This window comes from Pinus tabuliformis, chromosome 5_2, assembly GCF_031772625.1.
Source record: "Pinus tabuliformis cultivar Carrire ecotype Pingquan chromosome 5_2, CPIR1, whole genome shotgun sequence".
NCBI classification, from domain to species: domain Eukaryota; kingdom Viridiplantae; phylum Streptophyta; class Pinopsida; order Pinales; family Pinaceae; genus Pinus; species Pinus tabuliformis.
The window spans coordinates 155770504-155796164 of NC_142306.1; the positions used below are offsets into that span (position 1 = coordinate 155770504).

Below are 25661 nucleotides of genomic sequence, written 5' to 3' on the forward strand. Positions count from 1 at the left end.
TCTTGCTGCCTTGGGGCAACTCCAACTCATATGCGACCTGTCCCATCCTGCATATCACCCTGTATGGCCCATAAAAGCGGGGCTTAAGCTTCTCAGCCCCCTTTTGTTTTAGTGATGACTATCAGTATGGCTGTAACCGTAGGTAGACCATGTCCCCTACCTCGAACTGTCTCTCCACCCGACCCCTATCGGCATACAACTTCTGTTGGTTTTGTGTTGTAGCCATGTTATCCTTGAGAGCTCGGAGTGATGACTATCAGTATGGTCGTAACCGTAGGTAGACCATGTCCCCTACCTCGAACTGTCTCTCCACCCGACCCCTATCGGCATACAACTTCTGTTGGTTTTGTGTTGTAGCCATGTTATCCTTGAGAGCTCGGAGAATATCCTGACTCTCTTGGATCCATATCTTGGCTCTGGGAGCCTTGCTATCACCAAACATCACGTCAGCAGAAGGTAAAGGATGATACCCATATAAAGCATAGAATGGTGACATACCAATGGACATGTGATGTGAAGTATTGTAACAGTACTCCCCTAGATGCAGCCACCTCAACCATGCTCGTGGCTGCCCACTGACATAGTTACGCAAGTAGCCCTCAAGCCACTTGTTAACTATCTCTGTCTGCCCATCCATCTGTGGGTGATAACTGGTACTCGGTGTCAACTTCGTCCCCACCAACCGGAAAAGCTCCTGCAAAAACCCGCCCATGAAACGGCTGTCCCTATCGCTGATGATGGTCTTAGGAAGACCATGTAGTTTAGGAAGACCATGTAGCCTGAAGATCTCTCTAAAGAACAGCTCGGCCACCTGTGTTGTTGTATATTGTGCGGATATGGCAAAAAAGTGTGCGCACTTTGTCAGTCGGTCAACGATGACAAAAATGCAATCCTTGCCCTGTACCATGGGCAAACCTGTGATGAAGTCCATCAAAATACTCTCCCATTTCCCCTCCAAAATGGGAAGAGGCTGCAATAATCCCGCGGGATGGCTCACCTCTCCTTTGTTCCTCTGGCAAACATCGCACTCCTGGATGTGTCGGAGTACATCCTCCTTGAGGCCCTTCCATGAGAACCTCTCCCTAATGGCCCTGTAGGTTTTGGTAAACCCCTGATGTCCTACCAACAGTGAATCATGTGATGCCTGGAGTATCTTCTTCTTGAGCTGAGACCCCTCAATCAAGAAGATCCGGTCCCTGTAATAGATGATCTCATCGATCACCCTATACCTGTCATCTACCACCTGCCCATCCAGAACCTCACATGCAAACCTATCCTTGGAGTACTCTACTAAGAGTCGAGTCCTCCAGTCTGTATCCAAGCTCATAAGAGACAACGTGGCTAGTCTACGTGAAAGGGCATCTGCTACCACGTTGTTCTTACCCTTGACATACTCAATGTCAAAGTCATATGCTTGGATCTTACTGATCCACTTCTGTTGCCTCTCCTGTAGGTGCTTCTGCTCCAAAAATAACTCGAGGCTGTTGTGATTAATCCTCACCCTGAACCTGTTGCCTACCAAATACTGTCGGTACTTAGCCAATGCATGCATGATGGCCAGCATCTCCTTGTCGTATATGGAATACAACCTCTCATGCGGAAGGAGCTTCCGGCTCTCAAACGCTATAGGGTGACCTCCCTGCATCAATACTGCGTTGATCTCCTCCCCCGACGCATCACACTCCAAGACAAATGGCTGCATAAAATCTGGCAACGCAAGCACTGGGCAACTGCTCATAACCTCCTCGAGCCTGTCAAAGGCTCGTTGCGCTGTATCGGACCAACTGAATGCCCCCTTCTTCGTCAAATCTGTCAGGGGTGCAGCAAGCCATGAGAAACCTTTGACGAACTTCCGGTAGTAAGTGCAAATGCCAATGAATCCTCGAAGTTCTGTCACGTTTCTCGTCTCTGGCCATTCCTTGATGGCCCTGATCTTCTCCTCGTGGACCCTCACTCCGTCCACCCCTATGATGTGTCCCAGATACAACATCTCTGTCAATCCAAACTCACACTTGGAGAGTTTGGCATAGAACTACTGCTCCTGTAAGATATGCAATACTATGTCAATGTGCTGGAGATGCTCCTCCCAAGTCCTGTTGTAAATGAGAATATCATCGAAGAATACCAACACAAACTTCCTCAAGTGACTACAGAAGATGTGAGTCATGAAAGACTAAAATGTAGCTGGGGCGTTGGTGACCCCAAAAGGCATCACCAAGAACTCAAAGTGCCCATAGTGGCCCCTGAAGGCGGTCTTGGGAATGTCCTGCTCCCTCACGCGAATCTGATGGTACCCCGATCTCAAATCAATCTTTGAGAAGAAACATGCCCCTCTCAACTCGTCCATCAACTCATCGATCCTAGGTATGGGGTACCTGTTCTTCAAGGCCTTCTTATTCAGGGCCCTGTAGTCAATGCACATCCTCAACGTACCGTCCTTCTTCTTCACCAACACCACAAAAGAAGCAAAAGGACCCGTGCTCGATCGAATGTGCCCAAGGGCTAGCAATTCTTGGATAGCCCGCTCAATCTCGTCCCGATAGGCCTTGGGGTGCCTATAGGGGGTGGTGATCACTGCCTGGATGCCCTGCTCAAGCTCGATAGTGTGCTCAAACCCCCGATCCGGTGGCTATCCTGGTGGAATCTCTCCAAACACTATGGCATACCAATCAAGGATGGACTGGATCTCTGGATGTACCATCTGCCCTGTAGGCCCTGCCTCTGATGCACGCAGCTCCACTGCCCACTCTATGTCTCCCTTTCGGAAGACTGCCTCCATCCGATGAGCTGACACAGTCTGAGGCGGATATGTGTGTTGTCCCCGTATCTTCTCATGCCTCCCTGTCTTCTCATCATCCCACTCCATCTCTAGGGTCTTCCAATCCACCGTGACCTTCCCTAGAGTAATAAGCCACTGAACACCCAGTATCATGTTGGTGTCCGGAATATCGACCACGAAAAAGTGGTCAGTCAATGTGTAGGTGCCTATCGTCATTGAAAGCTCTCGAACATAACGAGCACACGTCATGGTCTGATCTCCTGGGACCAATACTGAAAACCCATCGAAGCTCTATCTCTGAATACCTCTCCGCTCAACCATCTGTGAATAGTTGAAGTTGTAGGTTGCCCCATTGTCAACCAAAACTGATACGCGCTGGCCACATATTGTCCCTCGTACACGCAACGTCAGATACTTGGGAACTCCCCACAATGCTACAAGGGCCCCTCCGATGGGTGCAAAAGATGCACCGCCTGTTGTTGGTGGTGAAGGTGGCAAACGTCCTTGTATGGCATGGCTATCTCCTGCCTCCACATCCTCCTCGTCATCCTCTTCTCCACTTCTCTCGAAGAAGACCTCAATAAAATGTGCTTTGCCAGAAGCACATCTATGTCCTGGTGCCCATGGCTCCTGACAGGTGAAGCACAACCGCTTCTTCTTCAGCTCTCTCCTGGCATCGTCGTCAAGCTGTACTCGTCCTGGATTCCCCTTTGGAGGAGGAATCCTCACATCCTTCCCCTTAGACTGAAAAGTCGGTCTCTGGGGGTAAGGTGTCCGAGTCTTGGGTAAGACATCCTGTAAGTCCCGGGTCCTGCTGATAGCGCCCTGGAGTGTGGCTAGTTTAGTGGATCGGACTAAACCCCGAAGTGACTCTACTAACCCCTCAACATACATATAGACCCTCTATGCCATGGATAGGTCTAGCACCATCACGGAGACCCTTAAGAAATCTGCAATGTAGGTCTTTGGGCTCCCTGTCTGTTTGAGCCTTGTCAGCTCAACAAAATGCTACTCTGGATCCCTCCGGTCAAATCGCTCCATCAATCTCCTAGTAAACTCAGCGTATGTCGTCACTATAGAGTGCCCCTGTGTAACCATCCCATGAAACCACCAATCTTGGGCCTCGCCATCCAAATGCAATGTTGCCACCTTGATGGCCTCTACCTCCGACATCTAGTTAAGCTGGAAATAAATGTCCAGCTTCTCCACCCAAGACTTTGCTGAACTATTTGATGAGCCATCAAACGTAGGCAAGTTGAATCTACTCGCTGCACGGTGGGTGTCGCCATCATGGTAATGCCGGTACCCCTTGTGATGGTCGCGGGGTCTGCTATCCGCTGGAGCTGAACAAAATCTCTGAATGAGAGGGCTTCCCTGAACTCCTGCCCAATGTTGCACGAAGCGGGAGCGAAGCGGAAGCGGGAGCGCGGAAGCGTCATTTTCCAAAAATCTAGGAAGCGAAGCGTCCACGGAAGCGTCTGCTATATATATATATATTTTTTTATATTTTTTTGCATTTATACTCAAAACAAACATCCCAAATACCAAATTAATTGTAGAAGACATGAAAACATGCATATTTTTGCATAAATCAAGATAGATATGGCATCCATGATTCCATTGTAGTTACTAGTATATACAACAATCATCTATATTCTAGCTATTACAAACATACATCAAATTTTTAAGCATATTATAAAACATAAAACATTTAAGCATATTATAAAACATAAAACATAGAGCATATTATGATTTATCTAGCAAGTGAGCAACTGTCAACATTTGTCATGTCCAAAATTCAAATAATAATGTTTACAAAATATGTCACTTGGTCACCGCCAAGCCAAAAAGGTTCAAAATTCAAATTCAATTTTTCCTGCTGCCTTACAATTTGCTGCATTATCTGTGATCACTTGAACCACATTATTCGGACCAACATCTTTGATTGATTTCAATAGGAGATCTGCAATGTTTTGTGCAGATGCAGTGATGGAGGAGGAGTCATGACATGCAATAAATATTGCACCACTAGAAGAAACACCAAGAACATTTATCAAATGTTGGTTTCTAATATTTGTCCACCCATCTGATACAATGGATACCCCAGAATCTACCCACTCATTTGTAAAACGTGTCAAAGCTCTTTGAACCTTAGCTTTTTCTCTTTCTAATAACACTGTTCTAGCTTTCTCATAGTTGGGGGCCTTGTATCCTTTTGGGGCTTCATTGATGGCCTTTACCATTTCATGCCAATAGGGAGAGCGAAGCACATTGAATGGTACACCGCAAGCACAAAGAAAACGGACTATCTTTCCATCCACATCATCCCTCCCAGCAACATTAAGGAAATCCCCTATTGTTCTTCTACCTCCAGAGCTTGCAGAAGTACCATGAGGAGATGAGCAACTACCAAATTTAGAGGTTGCACTTGATTCAGAATGAGTTTTTTGTTTCTTGTTTTTTTGTTGTGCAGCCATCTCTATTTGGATGTATTTTCTTCTTTCTTCAGTTGAAATGTTTGGGCAAATTTGTACCCCCACAGAACCCTTTTTTTCATCACTGTCCAGCACCCCACAAAGATGCCTCCTCAGACGGGTATATGAACCACAATATGGTTTTCCTCCATGACAACCATGAGGGCACACAAATTTGTAAGATCCACCACCCTTTCCCCCATCAAGTTTGGTCACATAGTTCCACAAGGGTGTTGATGTAGCTTTCCCATCTTGTGTTTCAGTGTCCCCTTCAAGTTCATCCCCTTCCTCTTCAAACCCTTCCTCCTCATCATACATTGGGTCACTACTATTAGGACCATCACCAATGTCCTCTTCTGTTTCTTCCCTTCTATTCCTCACCCTTGCCATCATTAAAACCAAGAGTGGAATGATACATAGAAGCCAAAAGAACACCATCTTGGAATATGGATATAGGTGGTGGACAACGGCAACCTGTAAATAAAGGAGCAAGTAGAAACAATGGGAAAGAGTAGGAGAGGGAGGAGAAAAATACAAATTTTTTTTCAAAAAAACAAGGGAGTTTGGGGTTTGAACTTACCTCTTTAGCTCTTGTAGATGAAGTCCTCCAAGCTCTTGCTCCAAGCTCCTCCTCCTTCTCCTAGCTCCTCCTTCTTCACTCCTCCAAGCTCTCCTCTCTTCTCCTCTCCTTTCCTCTCTTCTCTTCTCCTCTCCTCTCTTCTCTTCTCCAACTCTCATAAACTCAAAGTGAGAAAATGAGGAATGAATGGGGGCTTTATTCTTTTCATTCCTCACCTTAAACTCACCCTAACCTCACCCTAACCCACTCCCTTAAGCTTTAGTTAACTTAACTTTAAAAAAAAATTAAAAAAAAAAATTGTTTTTCTCTTGGGCGCGCCCCTTTCCGCCGAAGCGTACGGAAGCGTGCGTGAAGCGCACGCTTCCTGCTCCGAAGCGTGGCGCTTCGGCGGCCCGAAGCGCCGTACGAAGCGCGCTTCGGAGCTGGCGCTTCGGAAAAACCAGGAAGCGCAATTTTTTTTAGGAATCGCGCTTCCTAATTTCCGAAGCGCGCTTCGGAAGGCGCTTCGTACGGCGCTTCCGTACGGGGCGCGCTTCCGAGCTTCGGAGCGGGGGGGGGGCGCTTCCTGCAACACTGCTCCTGCCCATAGGCGTGGTACTCTGCAAAATAATCGCCCATATGTTCGGGCTTTGCCTCCTACTAGGCTACGGCCCCCGTGTCTTCTCCTAAGAATGTGGGCATGGTAGAGCGTGTAGGGGCATGTGAGGCCACCTGCTGCGCAGTATCACACTTCTCTGGCAAGTGATGGGATGCACCTAACCCCTCACCAATCTGAAAAACTCATGGGCTCTCACGCTATCTAGCCTCTACTGTCGTGAATCTCTGCCCCATCACCTCAATCTGCCTCGACAAATTCTACACTGATTTGAGGAGCATATCCGCAAATCTCTTCCCGTCCTCGTCGGCCATCTGTTCTGCGTCCACTATTGGCTCTCTCTGTTCTGCGTCTACCACAGGCTCCACCTGTTTTGCATCCACCACAGGAACACAGTCTCCCTCCCCATAGGTATTCTCCAACCTACGTCCAGTGTCTCTGTACCTCCTACCTCTGTAACAAATGTAGGGTTTTTCCCCTGGTGTCATAGATTGCTAGCTCCACAGGCTGAGCCAGATCTATGCTCTGATACCACTGTAATATTCCTAACCCAGAATATTCCTCAAACCCCAACAAAAACTCCAACCAAATATGTGCAAATGATATAATAACCCAGAAGTGATAAAATAACAGTGGAACAACATATAATAATGTAAACCGGAAATATAAGCAGATACACAAGAAATGCAGCGAGAAATGCTAAGCCATTTTATTATACTGAGCAATAAAATGAGTACAAGAGGTGATTAGACAAATGGCACCTCTACTTGCACAAGGCAAGTGAAAAAATACTCTCAAGATGACAAGAATGGCCTCTCTACGTGGATGTTGTTGCTGCTGCTAAAACAAATGTTGATTTGGGGCTGCTCCCCTCCTCGGAAAATGTTGAAACTCTGGATTCGGGCTCTACTCAAGAAACCCAGAAGAACCTAGAAAGCTTTCCTGGAATGGCTGACCCCCGAAAAACACCCTCTTGGGGTTCTGTGCAGTTCCTCAATGCCCTGCGCTGCCACTGAAGATAACCCCTCTAAAATCTGCCTGTAACCCTGCCAAAATTCCTCCAATGAGACAAGAGTTGGACCCCTACTCAATCTCCCCGTAAAAATCCACCTACAAGACCCCAATCCAGCAAACAACCAAACAGAACTGCGTCCCTCTCCCAGTGCTGCCCAATCCTCCAAAATGCTGCTAAAACTACTGCTGGAATGTTGATGAAACTACTGCTAAAACACCAAATGAAATACCTTCCCTGAACATGCACTCGAAGTCCCTCGGGGCTAAGGATGAGATCTCCGAACGGAGACACTCAACGCACTAAACAGTGCTGCAGACTAGCTAAACAGCGAGCGTGCTCTGAAGTCGAAATGACTAGCTCAAAATGCACATAACTGAATGATCCAAAATGACGGGGCTCCTATCTATTTTATAGCCTCTGCCTTTCACAATCCTTAGGCTCACCTCCTCCTGCGTGATTCCTTTCTTGCCATGTGTTCTTTTCCTCCTGCGCAGTTCCTCCATCTATCTGTGTGGGCTCCATTTCTGCGTCCCCCCCTTTGGCCCTCTTCACTCCTCTTTAAGTCACAACGTTGTGCTACCTAGGAAGTGACTTTTTATTTTAAAGTGAGTTATGTTCACCCTTCCTCACTTTTTATTTACAAATAACTATAGAAGGCAAAAATTGAACAAAATCGAATATTCCAATTAGCCATAGCTAATTAGGAATATTACACTCTGTACTCAATTCCCCTTAGCTGCAACTCCGATCATTGATTCTATCTCTCTTAGCAAACCCTGCTCTAGAGAATAGAATGACTGATCACTCTGGTGTACTCTCCAAGTGACCCTCAAGCCTCCTCTTATACTTTTCTCGTTGACATATCAACGGCCGAGATTAAGTCCCTAATCAATGGCTAAGATTAGATCTGGCTTGATCCATGTCTTTTGGACCATTCTAACATAGTTTTATATTAATCCACATTAATATTTTAATTTCCTTAACTTTAGACTTAAGGACTCCATTAAAAATATTAATTATTTTAATATCTCCTGAACTGTTTAGAATCTGCCCAAACCCTTTCTGAGTATTGGAGATCTCGTGTGCCCCAACCTCTCCACCAAATTTCGTGGCTAGAGCACATCCGATGCTACCACAAATCAACAAGTGCAGCAGTTAGCAGTTGCAGTGCTATGGGCAGCATGATGCAGCATGTTGAGAGGGAGTTGCAGTACAAATGTAGCAGTGGCAGTAGCAGTGTCATGGGCAGTAGTACAGGAAGCAGCAGTGCAGTGGATGTGAGGCAGCAGGCCAAGCATCAACACAGAGGACCAATGCGAGGATCAGTGTAATGCTTCTATGGGGAAGTATTGCTAGAGCACATTCCTCGCTAAGAGGGAGTTATGATTTTGAGTAGCATCGGATGTGCACTAGCCTTGAAATTTGGTGGAGAGGCTAAGGCACATGAGCTCTCCAAGACCCAAAAATCATTTGAAGAAATTCCACCCGGATGAAGAGATATTAAAATAATTAATATTTTTAAAGGGTTCCTAAGTCTAAACTTAGGAAAATAAAAATATTAATGTGTATTAATATAATATGGGTGAGAAAGTTCTAAGTGACGAGGATCAAACCAGTTCTAATCTTGGTTGTTGATTAGGGACTTAATCTCGGCCAATGTTACACGAAGCGGGGACATTTTTTGCAAGCGGGGACGAAGCGGGGACGTTTTTTGGAAGCGGGGACGCGGAAGCGTCATTTTCCAAAAATCTAGGAAGTGAAGCGTCTGCGGAAGCATCTGCTATATATATATATAATTTTTTATATTTTTTTGCATTTATACTCAAAACAAACATCCCAAATACCAAATTTGTTGTAGAAGACATGAAAACATGCATATTTTTGCATAAATCAAGATAGATATAACATCCATTGTACATTAATGATTAATTATTCGAGCATCAACCATTTAGATGCATCAACCATCTAGAATCTAGATTCTTCTCCTCTTGTCTAGCCTTTGCCTCTACCTCGATTGTCTAGAGATATTAGTCAACATTGCCCAATTTTGATCAAACTACCTAATTCAAGACTTAAAATATTGTAGAAAAAGCTTAACATGCTTGATCGATGATTTTGACTTGATTGAAAGGTAATTTTTTGCTAAGGTCGTGTCGCGTGACAAAGGAGTTCAACAATTAACACCACCAACACTAAGGTACATATAGGGCTTGGTGCTCTTGATTAAATGCTAATTGCATACCTTCATACTTGATATAATCTAATGAAATGCCACAATCCCATTGATTCTGAATTCCTGAAAACTGTTAAGTCTGCTGAATTTTGAATAGGATATGAAATTCTATTTTCTCCATATGAAGTCCAATGAGGCTGGAACCACTCTCAAACATCCTGAGCCATTTCATGGTAATGTTAAAAATTTAAGTAAAAGGATGAAAATGAAAAATAAAGGATAATGTCACTTTTACTTTAAGAATTTAACATTACCATGAGGGAGAATCTGATATATTTATATTTTTTTTTGCCTTCAAAGGTGGACCCACCCCCAACAAGCAAACTCACCTAAAATTTAAAAAAAAAATTGAAAAAAAAACGATTTTCTAAACGCTTTTCCGGAAGCGTACGCTTCCTCCTCCGAAGCGCCATGCTTCCGATGCCCGAAGCACCGTACGAAGCGCGCTTCGGCGCTTCCGTACCACGCTTCCAAATTTCCAGGAAGCGGCAAAAAATTCGGAAGCGGCGCTTCCGAATTTCGGAAGCGCGCTTCCGACCAAGCTTCCTAGGCGCTTCCGTACGGGACGCGCTTCGGGGCTTGGAACTGGGGGGGGCTTCGTGCAACATTGATCTCGGCCGTTGAATCGTCAACAACAAAAGTATAAGAGGAGGCTTGAGAGTCAATTGGAGACACACCAAGTGATCAAAGAATTCGATTTTTTAGGGCGAGGTTTGCTGAGGAAATCAAGTTAGTGATTAGAGTTGCAGTGAGGGGCAGTTCAGCAAGGGATTTTTATCCGAGGCTGAAGAATACATAGCAGAGAGGCAGCGCAGTGCCGGGAGAGACAGTGCAAGCTCTGGAAGGGTTGACACAGAGGCCGTAGGAGCTGACAAAGAGGACACAGAGAGTCGTAGAGGCTGACACAGAAGTCATAGAGGCTGACACAAAAGTCGTAGAGGGCTTCAGAGGCAGCGTTGTGGAGATTTTGTGGGGCAGACTGGGAGCAGATCAGTAAATTCTAAGCCGGGATAGGGTGACACAGCTCTTGGAGGAGTGACGCAGTTCCTGAGCAGTGCTTGGAGCAACTTTCGTTGTCCAGCATAGGGAACAACCGGAGTCACAGTGGGGTTCTAATCATCTGGTTGCTGATTTGTTGGAATATCTATCTCCAGATAGAGGTACTACTGCCGAGGATACTCTCTGTTGGGTAAGCCATTTTTGGCACCCTAGTTGTATTCACAAAATCTGCTTAATAATACAAACATTCTATATGCTGCACCGGTTTTCCCGAATTTGGTTTTTCCGGGGACGATTGTCCAAAAATAACGGTGTCCCTTGTGTTATTGTTTCTGTTTACTTCGGTGCATGATTTATATATCTGTGAAGGTTGCAATAGTGGTTACTTCGATGTTTATGCAATTCAATAACTTGTTAATGTAAAGAACAAGTAGGAGATTGTAAACCAGTAATTGCAATAGGGGTTTCTGATGTGTTAGATTTAGGAATTTGCACAACTCCAAATATTTGAAGATTTATGCTCTACAATAATCCATCAATTATGCTTGACAATGATTTTAAAAATCCAATTTCAAATCCAACAGTTTGGTGGCTCCAAATTTCAAATTTGAAAGAGGAAAAAAATACACTATTAGTTTAGAGAAAACTAGACACCGGAAGACAAACAACAAACGGTGAAAATGATAAGGGGTTGCAAGCAATAAAAAAGGGATGAACTCTTCACTTATATAAGAACAAAAACTCAACCAAAGAAGAAACCATATAGGGTCTCCTCGGCTTAAATAATGGTCTGTTGAGTAAACTGTAAAACAAATTATGCACTTCAACTAATACATCATGGCAATTATTGACTACTTATTAGTAATTGAGTTGACAAATATTTGTGGATATCGGTTTGTGGTTTGTGCTTCCAACTCATTGGAGAAAGTACAACCTATCGTATTCCTATTAGGGTATTCTATACATCTAGGGATTAGATAGAGTCGGGTATAAAATTGGACACAAAAAGGTACCATTATAAAGATAAAATTGGCAATCATAATATCATTCTCAAAGTTCACGTTGGATTTTATTCAAGCATTTAACTCCAGAGAATTTATTATTGGAGAGCAATAGGTGGTAGAGATCTAAGCTAGTTGCCACCGATTTTCATATAGATATCTAAGCCAATTACCAACTATAACGAAGAAAGTTCAACTAATTGAGCAATACTGAAGTAAATGAAAAGAGAAAGACAACATCAAATAAAGAGGAAGAAACAAATACTTAGAATTATATAATAATACTAATAAGATCATTTTAATTGATGTCCAGCAAATGGTCATAAATAGGTCGAAGGGACTGGCAGATAGATCAGGATCAATATACAAAGAGAAGTGCAAATGTAAATCCTATAAAAAGCACATCAAGTCTACAAGATCTAAGACTTAAAAACAAAAGTTTATCATCCAGTGGTGAGATACAAAGCTAGGAACCACAAAAAAGAAAGAATCCCTGCCAGATTTTCTGGAAGAATTGTTTAAGGTCTCCTTGTGCCGTTACCCACAGATGAGGAGGAGAAGCTGCTGACCTAAAGAGCTAAGATTATGAAGTTGTTCAACTATAGAATACTTAAAAAGGGGAAGGAAATTCAAAGACTAGTCAGGAGGATGGATTTGATCAGGAGGAGAAAGGGAAACCAAAGATTACAATGCAGAAGAGGACATTAGCACAAAACCATCACCAATAGGGATGTATACATGCTAAATCATAGAGACAACATCCTAGCCTTTCCCAATGTGCTAGTGGCTACCTTGCTCAACAATCCCCTTGCAACTACTCTTTGAGTTCCCTTTAAGTTTTATCAGGTTCACTTGATATGCCACCAAATAATTCAGGAATCTTCTTGGCATTCATCCCTCTAAAATGCTACTCTTATGGTATCCTCACAACAATTCTACAACCTATGTAAGTGACTAACACACCAAGAGCAAGTGTTCTGCTTCTTGTAATTATACCACATATTTGAAGTGAACTAGATGAGCTTAGATTCATTTCTTCCACAGCAATGATGAAACATAGGTAAAGCCTAAGTTGTAATCCCATTTCTATTTTCAGAAGTTCTAATTTATAATCCTAAAGTGGAGATGCTAACATTATTGACAAGGTGATTGGACAATTCTTTTTTTATGGTTACATTCTAATTTGTTACATTACTGAATGCAAGTTAACAAAGTATGTTGTGCTAGTCAAGATGGTATGCCTCAAGGTTGCAAGTTGTTGAAAATCCTGCCAGTGGCAGTAACAAACTAAAAAGAAAATATGCAACCAATGAAGGAAATAACTCCCTGATCATGTTTAATCATATCAAAAGAAACATTTTTCATCTATGAAATAATCATAGGATGTCAGGAATTACAGTTTCTTTTGTTAACTTTACGATATAATACATGGTTTAGTTAGTAAAGGTCACCAGATTTCACTGCATTATGAAGCACTAGAATAAAATATATATTAATGAGTTCAAGTAAACATGCTAAGTTAATCATACTTGCACCTATATCCGCATCAATTACAAAACGGGAGGCAACACCATCAAGGAGATTTTTTGCATTAAGACATAATCTCTATGCGCTAGCTTATGATAGGAACAAGCTCATCAAACTACAATTAGGCCATTTATCTATCCAGAATCAGACACCTCATATATGCAAATACACCCATTTCAGAAAACAATTTCAGATTCCTTAGCAAACTTTGTCAGTTTCATTAAATGAACATGCAAAGCCTACTCTATTGGACTTCCGAGGCCAAATGCATAGATATCTCGTTCCAAAACATCGTTGTATAGATAAAATAAGCTGTAAGGAGTCAGAAATACCGTGAAACTGGCCAAGATGAATTCAGCCTTCCATCATTTCCAGACAAACTGTCTCGGATTTTGTCCAATAAATCCTTTTCAAGATCTTTCTTTTGCTGCACTAATTCCAGGGCGTCGAACCACCAATTTTCTCCTCCTACAAGTTGGCAATCGTTCCTTGCATCTATAACCTATGAAGTTGAAGATACTTAAGATGTTAAAGTTGCAGATTAACAATCTAATTCCTGATTAAATTCCTTGAATATTTGTCACTATCATCAATACTGAACCGACCATTTTCCTTAAACCAATATCAGGCATTAAATATAAAAACGAGCATCAAGAGAATGGATTAAACTTGAGATTATAAGAACCTACAACCAATGAAATTGCTATGCACATCAATTCATAAATTTTTGGAATCATCATATTAAACTTTCAAACATGTATTTGAACCAAAAGATTGGCATATACCACTCAATCCTAAGATTTCCTAGCCAAAAGGGCACAAACTACTTCCTTTGGAAGAATCCCTTCACCTAGATATGCAAGAAAGTCAACCCACAACCCTTACAATAATGACCAGAATCCAATTTAACCTGCCCTTCCATGCCACACTCTAAGGTCAGACAGAGTTATAACACAAAAAGCATTGTTCAGTGCTCTTGAATACCTGGCTGTAAGAACTTCTGAATTCATCGCGAGCTGCAGCAAGCTTTGTAATAAACTGTAACATGTACTTCTCCTTGATGCATTCGCATTGTTGCTGAAGATCAGAATTAAAGCATGAATCCATGGCCATTGGGTCTTCTCTTGAGCATGAGTCTGGAATTGCAATTGATTTTTTCAAAGTTCTAGTAGAGCTACTATCACCACTTTCCAACATTCTCTGCTTTTTCATTAAACCCTCAAATAATTTTCCATCCACTTTCTTTGAGCCATTGACAATTTTCTCTCCTTTAGAATTCCCATTTGTGCTAGAACTTAAAACTGCATCATTTATTTCAGCCAAATTATGGAGAATGTGAAGATTTAGCAGAGGATCAAGTCGAAAGTATTCCAAATTTTCTTCTGATAATGTTGAAGCTTCCCTGTATAATGACACTGCACGTGAGAGATCACTTTCTATTATAGCCAAAGCAGCCAATCCATTCAATGCAACAACACATTTTCTGAGAGCTTCTTCCCCTTCAATCTTAGCCTTTCCAATCAAAACCTGAAATCAAGGTTAAAACACAACTAAGGGAAAATATAAACAGAATGCCCCTCTGATCACTTTCTACATTTGTTCAAACTTCACAATGAATCTTCCTTTTGGCAGGGGTGAAAATTATTTCTGCTTAAGAACTGAAAACAAAAAACAAAGATAACCTGCAAAATCTCTTCCATGGTCATAGGAGTTTGCTGTAAAGATCGCAACCCAGAGCTTCCCACTTGAGGGTGGCAACAAGCTTGACGGAGTTTTAGCAATGATGTCAATAATTTTGCGGCTTCTCCATGAGAAAGGCGTGAATCATAGGAAGATTCGTAACCTGAAAGGTATTACAATACTTGATTAGTTTTTGTACTAAACTGTAAATCGGATTAGAGGATATCTCTGACTGAAAAGCATCCATAATGCTACCTATAAGATGTGATTTTTTATTGCACTGCTTTGACTTCTTGCAAATATCATCTTTGCATTTTGCAATGAATTCTCGAGCATTAACTGCACAACTTTCATGTTGCCGCCTGTAAAACTGGGCTTCAATTGGAGAAAACGTTAACAATGTCAGACGCTCCTCTTGAGGAGGTAGATTCAATTCATCTGACACCTGTATCTTAGTTGAACGCCACATGAGATGCCGGAAAATATCATGTGTGAATTGTATGGCTCCAATATTGCCTCTCTGCAAGAAGGGATGAGTGGAAAATGTTTTAGAAACATATAAATGAGCTTATTCAAATATATATTGACTACAACACGCTTTTGTGTTAATTAGCTAGAATCCTTCTTTACTTTCAACACTCTTTTATTCATTTGGGTTAATCAAAAGATAGTAGCCCCCAAAGAGTATGTCAAAGCACATATATTTAGTATAAGTAAGACCAATTTGCTATATGTGCTTGTACTAAAAATCCTGCGAAAAAATTAAAAACAAATTAAAAAGATGTGGAAATTATGTTTGAATTAACTTCAGAAATTATTCTCCTCTATAAGTATTCAAATTTCAACGACAGTGACATCAAATGAAGACTATGGCCAAATGGTTGCACAAACTACAGTGAATTCCTCAATAATCTAGTAGGTGGGATAAATATTTGCAATTTGTCACTCTGGGCAATAAGCAATATAGAAGGGACGTGATTTAATTCTTATGACAATTCAATAGAAATAAAAGACCATAAAAGCTAACATTGAAACCCTGAGATTTGGATCAGTTGATATTTTATCATTTTGTTGTTGTTCAGCCCCTGCCTCACAACCAAACATCTCTCTCGCTATGGATTGGTATGGATACATCCAAACTGTACATTGCTGAAGAAAAGTTCTCTGAACCAATTCAGAAAGACATTTCAATTTTCATCATTGTTACCGTTCTGTCAGCTGCATGTTTGTAGCAACTAAATACAAGTCTTTATAAGATACATAAGCATAGCACTGACAAGGGAATAATCAATAACACGAACAGGTCATCACGTAAAACTTTCAGATATTGAGTTTTATTTTTATAATTTCCTCCTACTCATTTTGTGTTTTCTATGAATGTTGCAGATAAAGCCTACCCAGAAAGCAGTCTAATGCACAAAAAGGCCAAAACCAGTAGGAAATTCCTTGGAAATGCCACTGACCATACCATATGACATTTCACAATTTGGAAATGCCATACAATGCAGCCAGCGGCCTTCTAAGGACTTTGATAATTTCCAGCCATAATTCAGGCACTTTTCTGGATGTTTGTGTGACCACCCGAGTGCCCATGAGGGGTGTGGGACTTACAGGTAGCCTAAAAACACTTAATAAAGGTCTAGTCTAACTTATAGATGAAATAACCTTTTTTCAGGGCATTTTTTCTAATTAATTTTAACCAAATTATGGCAGAGATTTTTAAATACTTAAGTTTAAGTTGTTTAATCTGAGGCAATCGAGTGCCCCAGGGGTTTTTAAGGGTGCTGAATCCATTTACGTTCAAAAAAGTATTTTAAACAACAAAAAATCACAATCTTGCTTGAAATTGTATAGCCAGATTTCGGTGGAAAAGGCTATTTCGTCTATAAATTAGACTCTGCCCTTAATAAATGGTTATTGAAGACATCTAATTAGTTTCTCATCCCATTTAATTAATTTTTAGACCCATTTGGAAAAAAATTAGAATGCCCAGACTTAGAAATCTCTCTCGCTGCTCTTGGTATTGCTGGGGATGCATTGTGTGAGTGGAAGTGGAGCTACCTCTAATTCCTATCCACACTCTGGTTCTGCTGACAAGAATCTTCTTCTATTTTTGGTTATAAAGACAAACATGGAAAGAATATGTACTTGTATTTATCTTTAGCTCATGTTTTTATTTCAGTCAATATAGCCTCATATATAAAATCTGATTTTGATGTAGAACCTCGTATATAAAAGCTGATTTTGATGTATAGCCTTATCTATAAAGGTTTCATTTAGATTTCGCATCTTGCAATCATCTATGGGCATTAATATAGACATGGGTTTGCTTGTAAAATGTCATTTATGTGTATCATTCTTATTTTCCTCCTTATTTGTTTTCAGCATAATGTGTTATTTTAAGAAAATCTCTCTCCCTCTCTCTATATATATATATATGATTTTTTATATACCACATTTCCACTAACATAGCCAATTTGAGGGATCACATTTTCAAGCAATTCCAATGGGAAAATAGTACATGTTTGCAAATTTCATACAACTTAGATCTGATGGCAATTTGCATCAAAAATGGCTTGTTCAAATCAAGGGTCTAACATGAAAATGGCCAGTTCTGTACTGAACAAATGTACAGAACAGACCAGTTTTGCGATGGAACCAGCCTTAACTGCTTGAACCTAACATTCTGTACAGAACCAACGATTTTGTGATGGAATCAGCCAGTTATACACAGAACCAGCCACCTTCGTATGGAACTAGCCAGTTCTGTATAGAGATTGCCAATTCCATACTAATCTATCCTTTATATATGACTCATACATGCAATACCACAGGCCAATACCGTGGGTTTTATTAATACCATCTATCTAATACTACGGCCCATTTGCAACTAACTGTGGTTCCGTCATTAATTGCGGATTAACCACTTACAATTATTAATATGGGCTTTATTGACTCTTGACTATGACATGATCCCATTACATAAATAAGGGGGTTAGGGTGGGACCCTAACATGCCCTCCCCCTTAAGACGAGCCTTGTCCTCAAGGCTGAAGCTGCGGAAACTGCTGAAGAATAGTGGCTGGTTCCCAAGTTGCATCTTCCGGAGAGGTGTCTTTCCATTTGACGAGGACTTCCTTAATCATGCGGCCGCGCAGTTGCTTGTCTCATGTGTCTAGGACCTGTTCGGGTTGAAGCCAGATGGACCCTTCTTCGTCCAATTCAGGTAGACTGGTCTGAATTCTACAATTGTTCCCAATCACTTTCTTGAAGCATGAGACATGGAAAACTGGATGGATTTTTGCAGTAGGTGGCAAGGCCAACTTGTAGGCCACTTCTCCAATGCGCTGAAGTACTTGATATGGTCCGTAGAATTTGGGAGAGAGTTTCTGACACCCCTTGTCCTTGAGTGATGTTTGCTTATATGGTTGTAGCCGTAAAAAGACCTGATCCCCTTCTTGAAATTGGCGCTCTGAGCGATGTTGGTCTACCTGTTGCTTCATGCGGTTCTAAGCTTGATGAAGATTCTCTCGAAGATGGGCGAGCATGGTTGCGCGGTGTTGTAGGAGTTGATCCACTGCTTGTACTTTTGAGCATCCCTTGAGATACGAAGTAGGTGAAGGTGGGAGTTGACCATATACTGCTTCATAGGGAGTCATTTTGGTGGTGGCATGATAGTTGGTGTTATACCACCATTCAGCCAAAGGTAACCACTGTACCCAAAGGTGTTGCTTTTCTGAAGTGAAACACCTAAGGTAGGTTTCTAGACATTTGTTGACAGCTTCGGTTTGACCATCTGTTTGTGGATGATAGGAAGTACTAAGTTTGAGTTGAGTACCTTGTATTCTGAAGAGTTCTTGCCAAAAATTACTGGTGAAGATCGGGTCGCGGTCGGACACAATAGAAGTGGGCATGCCATGCAATTTGAAAATCTGATCCATGAAAGATTGAGCAACCAAAGTTGGTGTAAACGGGTGGGGTAGGGCGCAGAAATGAGCATACTTCGACAATCGGTCCACAACCACCATGATGACTGACTTGTTCCCTGACCTTGGAAGACCTGTAATGAAATCCATAGAAACCTCCGTCCAAATTGATGCCGGAATGGGCAATGGTTGTAATGTGCCTGGTGTGTTGACGGTTTCCCCTTTGTGGCGTTGACAGACATCACATTCTGCTACGAAAGTAAGGATGTCCTTTTTCATGCCTGTCCAAAAGAATGATCTTCTGGTGCGAGCATACGTCTTCTGAAAGCCCGAATGTCCTGCAATGGGAGATGAGTGCAATTCTGCCAAAATGCGACTTTTGAGGGTGGATGTTGGTGATATTACGACTCTGTCCTTGTAGCGAAGAATATCATCCTGCCACGAGTAGCCCTTGGTGGAATTTGGATCTACCTGCAATTGAGAAATGAGTTGGGAGAGCCCGGGGTGTGAAAACCATTCCCTGCGAGCCTCTTCAATCCATTCTGGAATGGGGAGGGAAATTGCTAGCAGAGTACTTTCCTCCTCAAATTGGCGAGATAATGCATCTGCTACACTATTGTCTCTCCCTTTCTTGTAAATGATCTCATAATCATATCCCAGCATTTTGGCTAGCCATTTATTTTGTTGTGGGGAGGATAGGCGTTGCTCCAAAAAATGTTTAAGACTGTGATGATCTGTGTGGATTTGGAAACGTCGCCCCAATAAGTAAGGTCGCCAGGTCTCAACTTCATGTAAGATGGCCATCATTTCCTTCTCGTAGGTAGATTGGCCCAGATTCCTCACACTGAGTTGTTGGCTTGTGAAGGCCAACGGTCGCCCTTCCTACATTAAGACTGTCCCAATACCTGTACCCGAAGCATCGCATTCAATGACAAAAGATTTGGTGAAGTCAGGGAGTGCTAAGACTGGAGTGGAACACATGGCATTTTTTAGAGCTGTAAAGACCTGTTGTCCTTTCTCATTCCAGAAGAATGAATTTTTCTTTAGGAGTTGGGTGAGGGGCTTCGCTATGCGACCATAGTTGCGGACAAATTTACGATAATAGCCTGTGAGACCCAAAAATCCTCTCAAGCTCTTCAAGGTCTTAGGTTGAGGCCATTCCTGCATTGCCTGGATCTTTTTGGGGTCCACCTTGACACCTTCACGCCCCACAATGTGGCCCAAATACTCTACTTTTGCCATGCCAAACGAACACTTGGACATCTTGACAAATAATTTATGCTTGCGGAGCAGTTGCAAGAGTAGATCTACACGCTGAAGATGTGCGGCCCAAGTGCAACTATAGATGAGGATGTCATCGAAGAAGACAAGGAAAAATTTCCTGAGATATGGTTTGAGAATGTGGTTCATAAGGCTCTGAAAAGTAGAGGGGGCATTACAAAGACCAAATGGCATGACCAGGAATTCATAATGGCCTTCATGAGTTCTGAAAGCAGTCTTGGGGATGTCGACTTCCTTCATGCGAATTTGGTGGTAGCCTGAGCGAAGATCCAGCTTAGTGAACAATTGAGCCCCATTGAGTTCATCCAGCAAATCATCAACCACCGGGATGGGAAATTTATCTTTGACTGTCAACTTATTGAGGGCCCTGAAGTCGGGACACATCCGCCACTCCCCATCTTTCTTGAGCACCATGACCACTGGGGATGAATAAGGACTAATGCTGGGACGAATGACACCTGCTTCCAAAAGTTCCTTGATGATTTTTTCTATTTCATTCTTTTGGGTGAACGGATATCTGTATGGGCGCACATTTGGGGGTTGGGCCCCTAGAACCAAGGTGATGCTATGATCATGTTCCCCTCGCGAGGGTGGAAGCTCATGAGGCTTGTCAAAGACCGGCAGATGGTTATTTAAACTCTGTTGCATCTCAGGATGAATTGGCAGAGGCTTTGTTTCGACTGCCTGGATGGCATTAAATTGAGCTACAACTCCATGATTGCCCTTTTTTAACAATTTTTCCATCCTATGCGAGCTGATGATAGAGGGGGCTCCCGCCTGGAGTTCACGGAGGGTATGTGTGTAGTTGTTCTGCTTAAAACTCATATATAATTCCTAGAAATCCATTGTGATTGGCCCAAGAGTGCGAAGCCATTCAGCGCCGAGGACAATGTCGCAACCCCCCATGTGTATGGCAAACATGTGGGTTTTCAACTGATAATCCCCCATTTGAAGTTTGACATTTTCACAGCGGCCTTCACATTTCATTGTGCCTCCATCCGCAATTTGAACTTGGAAGTTAGAAACTGCGCGTACAAAACAATGCACTGCTTCTGCGACTTTTTGATGGATGAAATTATGTGTACTTCCACTATCAATCAAAACTACTATTGGGCGATGTTTAATAAAACCTCTGATTTTGAGAGTTTGAGGGGAAGAAATCCCTGCCAACGCATGCAGCGAAATACCTGGTTCATCAGGGACATTGTCCTGTTGGTTGTCTTCTTCTAGCGCGTCATGGTCCTCAAGTGGTGGATCTTCCTCTGTTGAGCTGTAGTCAGTGGCATCTATTTGAAAAAATTTGGGCTCCTTGCATTTATGACCTGGGGAGTATTTTTCATCACAGTAGTAACATAGTCCTTGCTTTCTTCTTTCGGCCATTTCCGCAGGTGACACCTTTTGGACCTTAAGTGTTTGAGTCGTGTTGTGAGCCTGTGGGGGGCGACCTTTAGCAGAGAAATTTGGGCGACTGTATTGGGCTGCTAATGCACGTTCCACGTTACGAGCTACCTTGCAAGCCTTCGTCCATGTGGGAGGGTGGTGCAGTAGGACTTGAGCTTTGATGGCTTCTTTAAGACCGCTGATAAAACATTCCGTGTAGAACGCATCTGAGAGACCCCAAGTGCAGAAGGCTAAGGCTTCAAAAGCTGTAATATATTCATCCACTGTACCAGTCTGTCGGAGCTTAGTAAGACGACCCAAAAAAGAGTCCTCCTGTTCAAAGCGACCTTGAAGAGCTTTTGTAAATTGGGTCCAAGTCCTAAAAGGTCCATTGCAACGTTGATGCCATTCCCACCATTGCCACCTTTCATTGTCCAAGTACATGCTCCCCAACATAAGCTGAGTCGCATCATCTAAGATACGATTCAGTTTGAAATACTGGTCCATTTGTGCTATCCATGCCGACGGGTGAGAACCGTCAAATTTATGCATATCCAACTTGGGAGGTCGCTGACTGGGTGGTTGGTGGGTGTGCCAGACATGAGGAGAGTGGCTAGACTCACCCTCATTGTATCCATTGCCATTATATGCCTCCTCGTGGGCTTGCTCCTTGTCCTTCGGGATGAGTTGCGCGACCTGGCTACTTAGTCCGTTAAGCTGAAGGCTGAGGGTGTGCATGGATTCTTCAAGTTTGTCCATCCTTTCATTGGCCATCGCTTGAGCTCTAGTTTCTACCATACACCAACCTGATGAAAATTTGGGACCGCCTAAAAATTTTCACTAATAATTGAATGGTACCACCGTGCTCAGCTCGTCGTCCTGATTCTGATGGGCTAGATCACCAATAAGTGCCCTGGAAGATCTCAGACTCCTGCGAAAATTATACCCCGGTATAGGAACCCTTCACAACGACTCCGATCTGGTGGATCTGAGAGATCTGAATGGCAGATCTGATGGCGGAACAGACTGCTTCTGCGGATCTGATGGATCTAATAGATCGGAATGGCTGATCTGCGAACTCGAGACTGCGGGACTGATGTCTGCTGCTGCTGCACCCTTTTGCACAAGCGGGTCTGGAAGAGATGCTGTGTGATCCCCTGATAGAAAAAGGGAACTATGGTCTTGAGGAGTGTCAGGTGCTACAGATCGCAATATACATAAGGGTCTGGTAGTAGTACTCGACCCAATGTTTCAGGGCTCTAACTAAGGAGGATCGACCGTACCCTTAGCCGTACAACCCGACTACCCTATCGTACGGGCGAGTAATCTCCCCGAGTGCTGTTCTCGGTGTACTGTAGCCGCAAGACAGCCGACGGTTTATCTATGGTGAGGTTTCAAGGGAGCCTAGGGGGCTTCCAATATACCCAGAGGGTACGTGGAAGACAATCCGTGCGCGGTTCTGTCTAATGCGCTACTACTCGAAGGGGTACCCACAGGGGTTACAAGGGAGTCCAACAGAAGTGACCACCTCTTGTATTTCCTGCGTGCATGCCTCCCCAAATCCGCAGGTTTATGCGCTCAACGACACAAAATAAGACACGATGCTCCTCGCAGGGAGTCTCTATCCTTTATATATGACTCATACATGCAATACCACGGGCCAATACCGTGGGTTTTATTAATACCATCTATCTAATACTACGGCCCATTTGCAACTAATTGTGGTTCCGTCATTAATTGCGGATTAACCACTTACAATTATTAATATGGGCTTTATTGACTCTTGACTGTGACGTGATCCCATTACATAAATAAGGGGGTTAGGGTGGGACCCTAACAGAGAATCAGTTCAAATCAGAATTCCAAGACCCCAAGACCAAAGTCAACCTCCTCCAAGCACCAAGTTAGCCCTCCAAGAAGATCTCTTCCAAACAAGACAAAAATCTCCTCAGGTCAAAGAAGTCAAACCCTTTCAAACATAGTCAAACCTTAGTCTTCGACACCTACAATAGAAGTTTTTGCCTACCTGCAATGGAATTTCCAACCTGCAATTTCGACCTCCTGTAATCCAGAAATTTTCGCACGTGTGAAATCTTCTAGGGCATATTTTCTTTGTTTTGACCTTTCCTTCTTTTCTCCTTGATCTTTGACTTCTTCCTTTTCTTTTTCACTTCAGATCGAATGTATCTTCAAATGAGTTGAATCTCCTTCTATATATATGCTTTTTGTTGAAGTTTCTAAGTTTACTTAGTTTAGAAACCCTTCATGCACTTTTTCTGATTTATTCCTACCTACTTGTTATTTTTCTTTAACAAGTTATTTACAAAGTAAATACTGAAAATAAACACCAGTGCATGCTCAACATATCACAGATCAGCAACTAAAAAAAACAAGAACAAACACACCACATGACACCATTATTTTTGGACCAATGTCCCTAGAAAAAACCAATGCAGGAAAACCGGTTCAGCTATCTGAGGGTTTTCTTATTAAACAATATTAGAGTACAATCTGGGTGCCGAAACTGGCCTACCCAAAAGAGAATTTCCTTAGCAGCTATACCTCACAGTTTGAGAGAAATCTCCTGGCTGAAACCCCGAAAAATCCTTTCGGCAACTCCTCAGGACAAAACTACTCTGCAACCCCAGTGTCTGCCCAAACTGGATTGCGTCAGCCCCTCTCTATCTCACACTGGCCCTGTGTCAACGCCAGAAGGCCCTGCGTCAGCTGCGCTAGCCCCTCCGGTGCTCTACGCAGCACTTGGCTGCTTATACATGGCCCTACGTGAGCCCTTGTTGGCTCTGCGTCACCCTCCTTGGTTGCTGCGCTACTCTCCCGGCACAATCTCTGCCTTCTCTGTTTCTCTGTACTCAATGCCCCTCAGCTGCTCTCCCGATCACTGATTCTATCTCTCTTAGCAAACCTCGCTCTAGAGAATAAAATGACTGATCATCTGGTGTGCTCTCCAAGTGACCCTCAAGCCTCCTCTTATACTTTTCCTGTTGACATCTCAACGGCCAAGATTAAGTCCATAATCAACGGCTAAGATTAGAATTGGCTTGATCCATGTCTTTTGGACCACTCTAACACAGATTCATATTAATACACATTAATATTTTATTTTCCCTAAGTTTAGATTTAGGGACTCCATTAAAAATATTATTTATTTTAATATCTCCTAATCTGTTTAGAATCTGCCCAAACCCTTTCTGGGTATTGGAGATCTCATGTGCCCCAACCTCTCCAACAAATTTCGTGGCTAGAGCACATCTAATGCTAACCCAAATCAACACTCGCTCTTCGCGAGGACTGTGCTCTAGCAATACTCCTCACTGAGTATTACTCCGATCATCCGGCATCGGTACCTGTGCTGATGCTAGGCCTTCCGGCCCACCATCCTCTGCACTGCTGCCTCCTGTACTACTGCCCATGGTTTTGCCACTGCCATTGCTGCATCTGTACGACAACTCCCTCTGCATCTGTGTTGTTGCTGGTCCTTTCTCCCAGCATTGCATCCGCACTGCACCTCCTCTCATCATTTTGTATCGTGCTACCCACTACTGCACTGCAACTCAGTTACTGAGAACTAAGTAACTGATCCTCCAGCTAACCTCTCTGTTGGGCTAGAGACACCCACTAATGCTAAAGCTCCCTCTGCCGCTAACAAATGCTCCCTCTCTGACTTCTGCGTTGCTGCAACAACTCTCCTGCATCTCGCACCGTTGCACACCTCTATGTGCCTTCCTACACTGGTGCAACACTCCTATGCCTCTCGCACCGCTGCAACCTGTTAGCTTTGCGCTGTCTCGGGACTCTTGCATTGTAGCTCTCTCTGCCGCTCCATCCGCATCCGTTTCTACCCACTCAGCCAATCCTGCTACTCCTCGTCAGGGCTCCTGTAGCAAGGTCTAATCCAAGAGGTTGGGTACCTCAAGGATCCTGCCCCTCATCGCATGTAGTCCATCTGACTACAGCTCGATGTCTCCCCACTTCTGCTCAAGTGGCGTGTGTGCACTCATGGCACAGTCATCGTCTGTCAAAACTTCCTTCTCTGCCCGTGCTAACGCTGCCTTAGTCTCGGAAAACCCTCCCTTACTCTTCTTCCTTGGGCACTGGGTCGCATAATGACCCATCTCCCCACAGTGGAAGCACTTGATCTTGGAGAGATCTTTCTTCTTCCGCTTCTCCTGTT

The 25661-nt window shown here is 43.1% G+C and overlaps 1 protein-coding gene across 6 annotated transcripts in view; it reads right to left on the reverse strand.

Moving 5' to 3' along the window:
• LOC149157990 (uncharacterized) overlaps positions 1 to 25661 on the reverse strand; it is a 459039-nt gene that overhangs the window by 327503 nt on the left and 105875 nt on the right. For all 6 annotated transcript variants that reach the window (XM_089436071.1, XM_089436075.1, XM_089436074.1 and 3 more), the window contains exons 9-12: positions 15139 to 15403; positions 14886 to 15046; positions 14188 to 14730; positions 13536 to 13705 (exon numbers count right to left, since the gene is read on the reverse strand). In XM_089436071.1, coding sequence (XP_089292197.1) covers positions 13536 to 13705; positions 14188 to 14730; positions 14886 to 15046; positions 15139 to 15403 — 1139 coding nt within the window. The remainder of the gene's footprint in view (positions 1 to 13535; positions 13706 to 14187; positions 14731 to 14885; positions 15047 to 15138; positions 15404 to 25661) is intronic.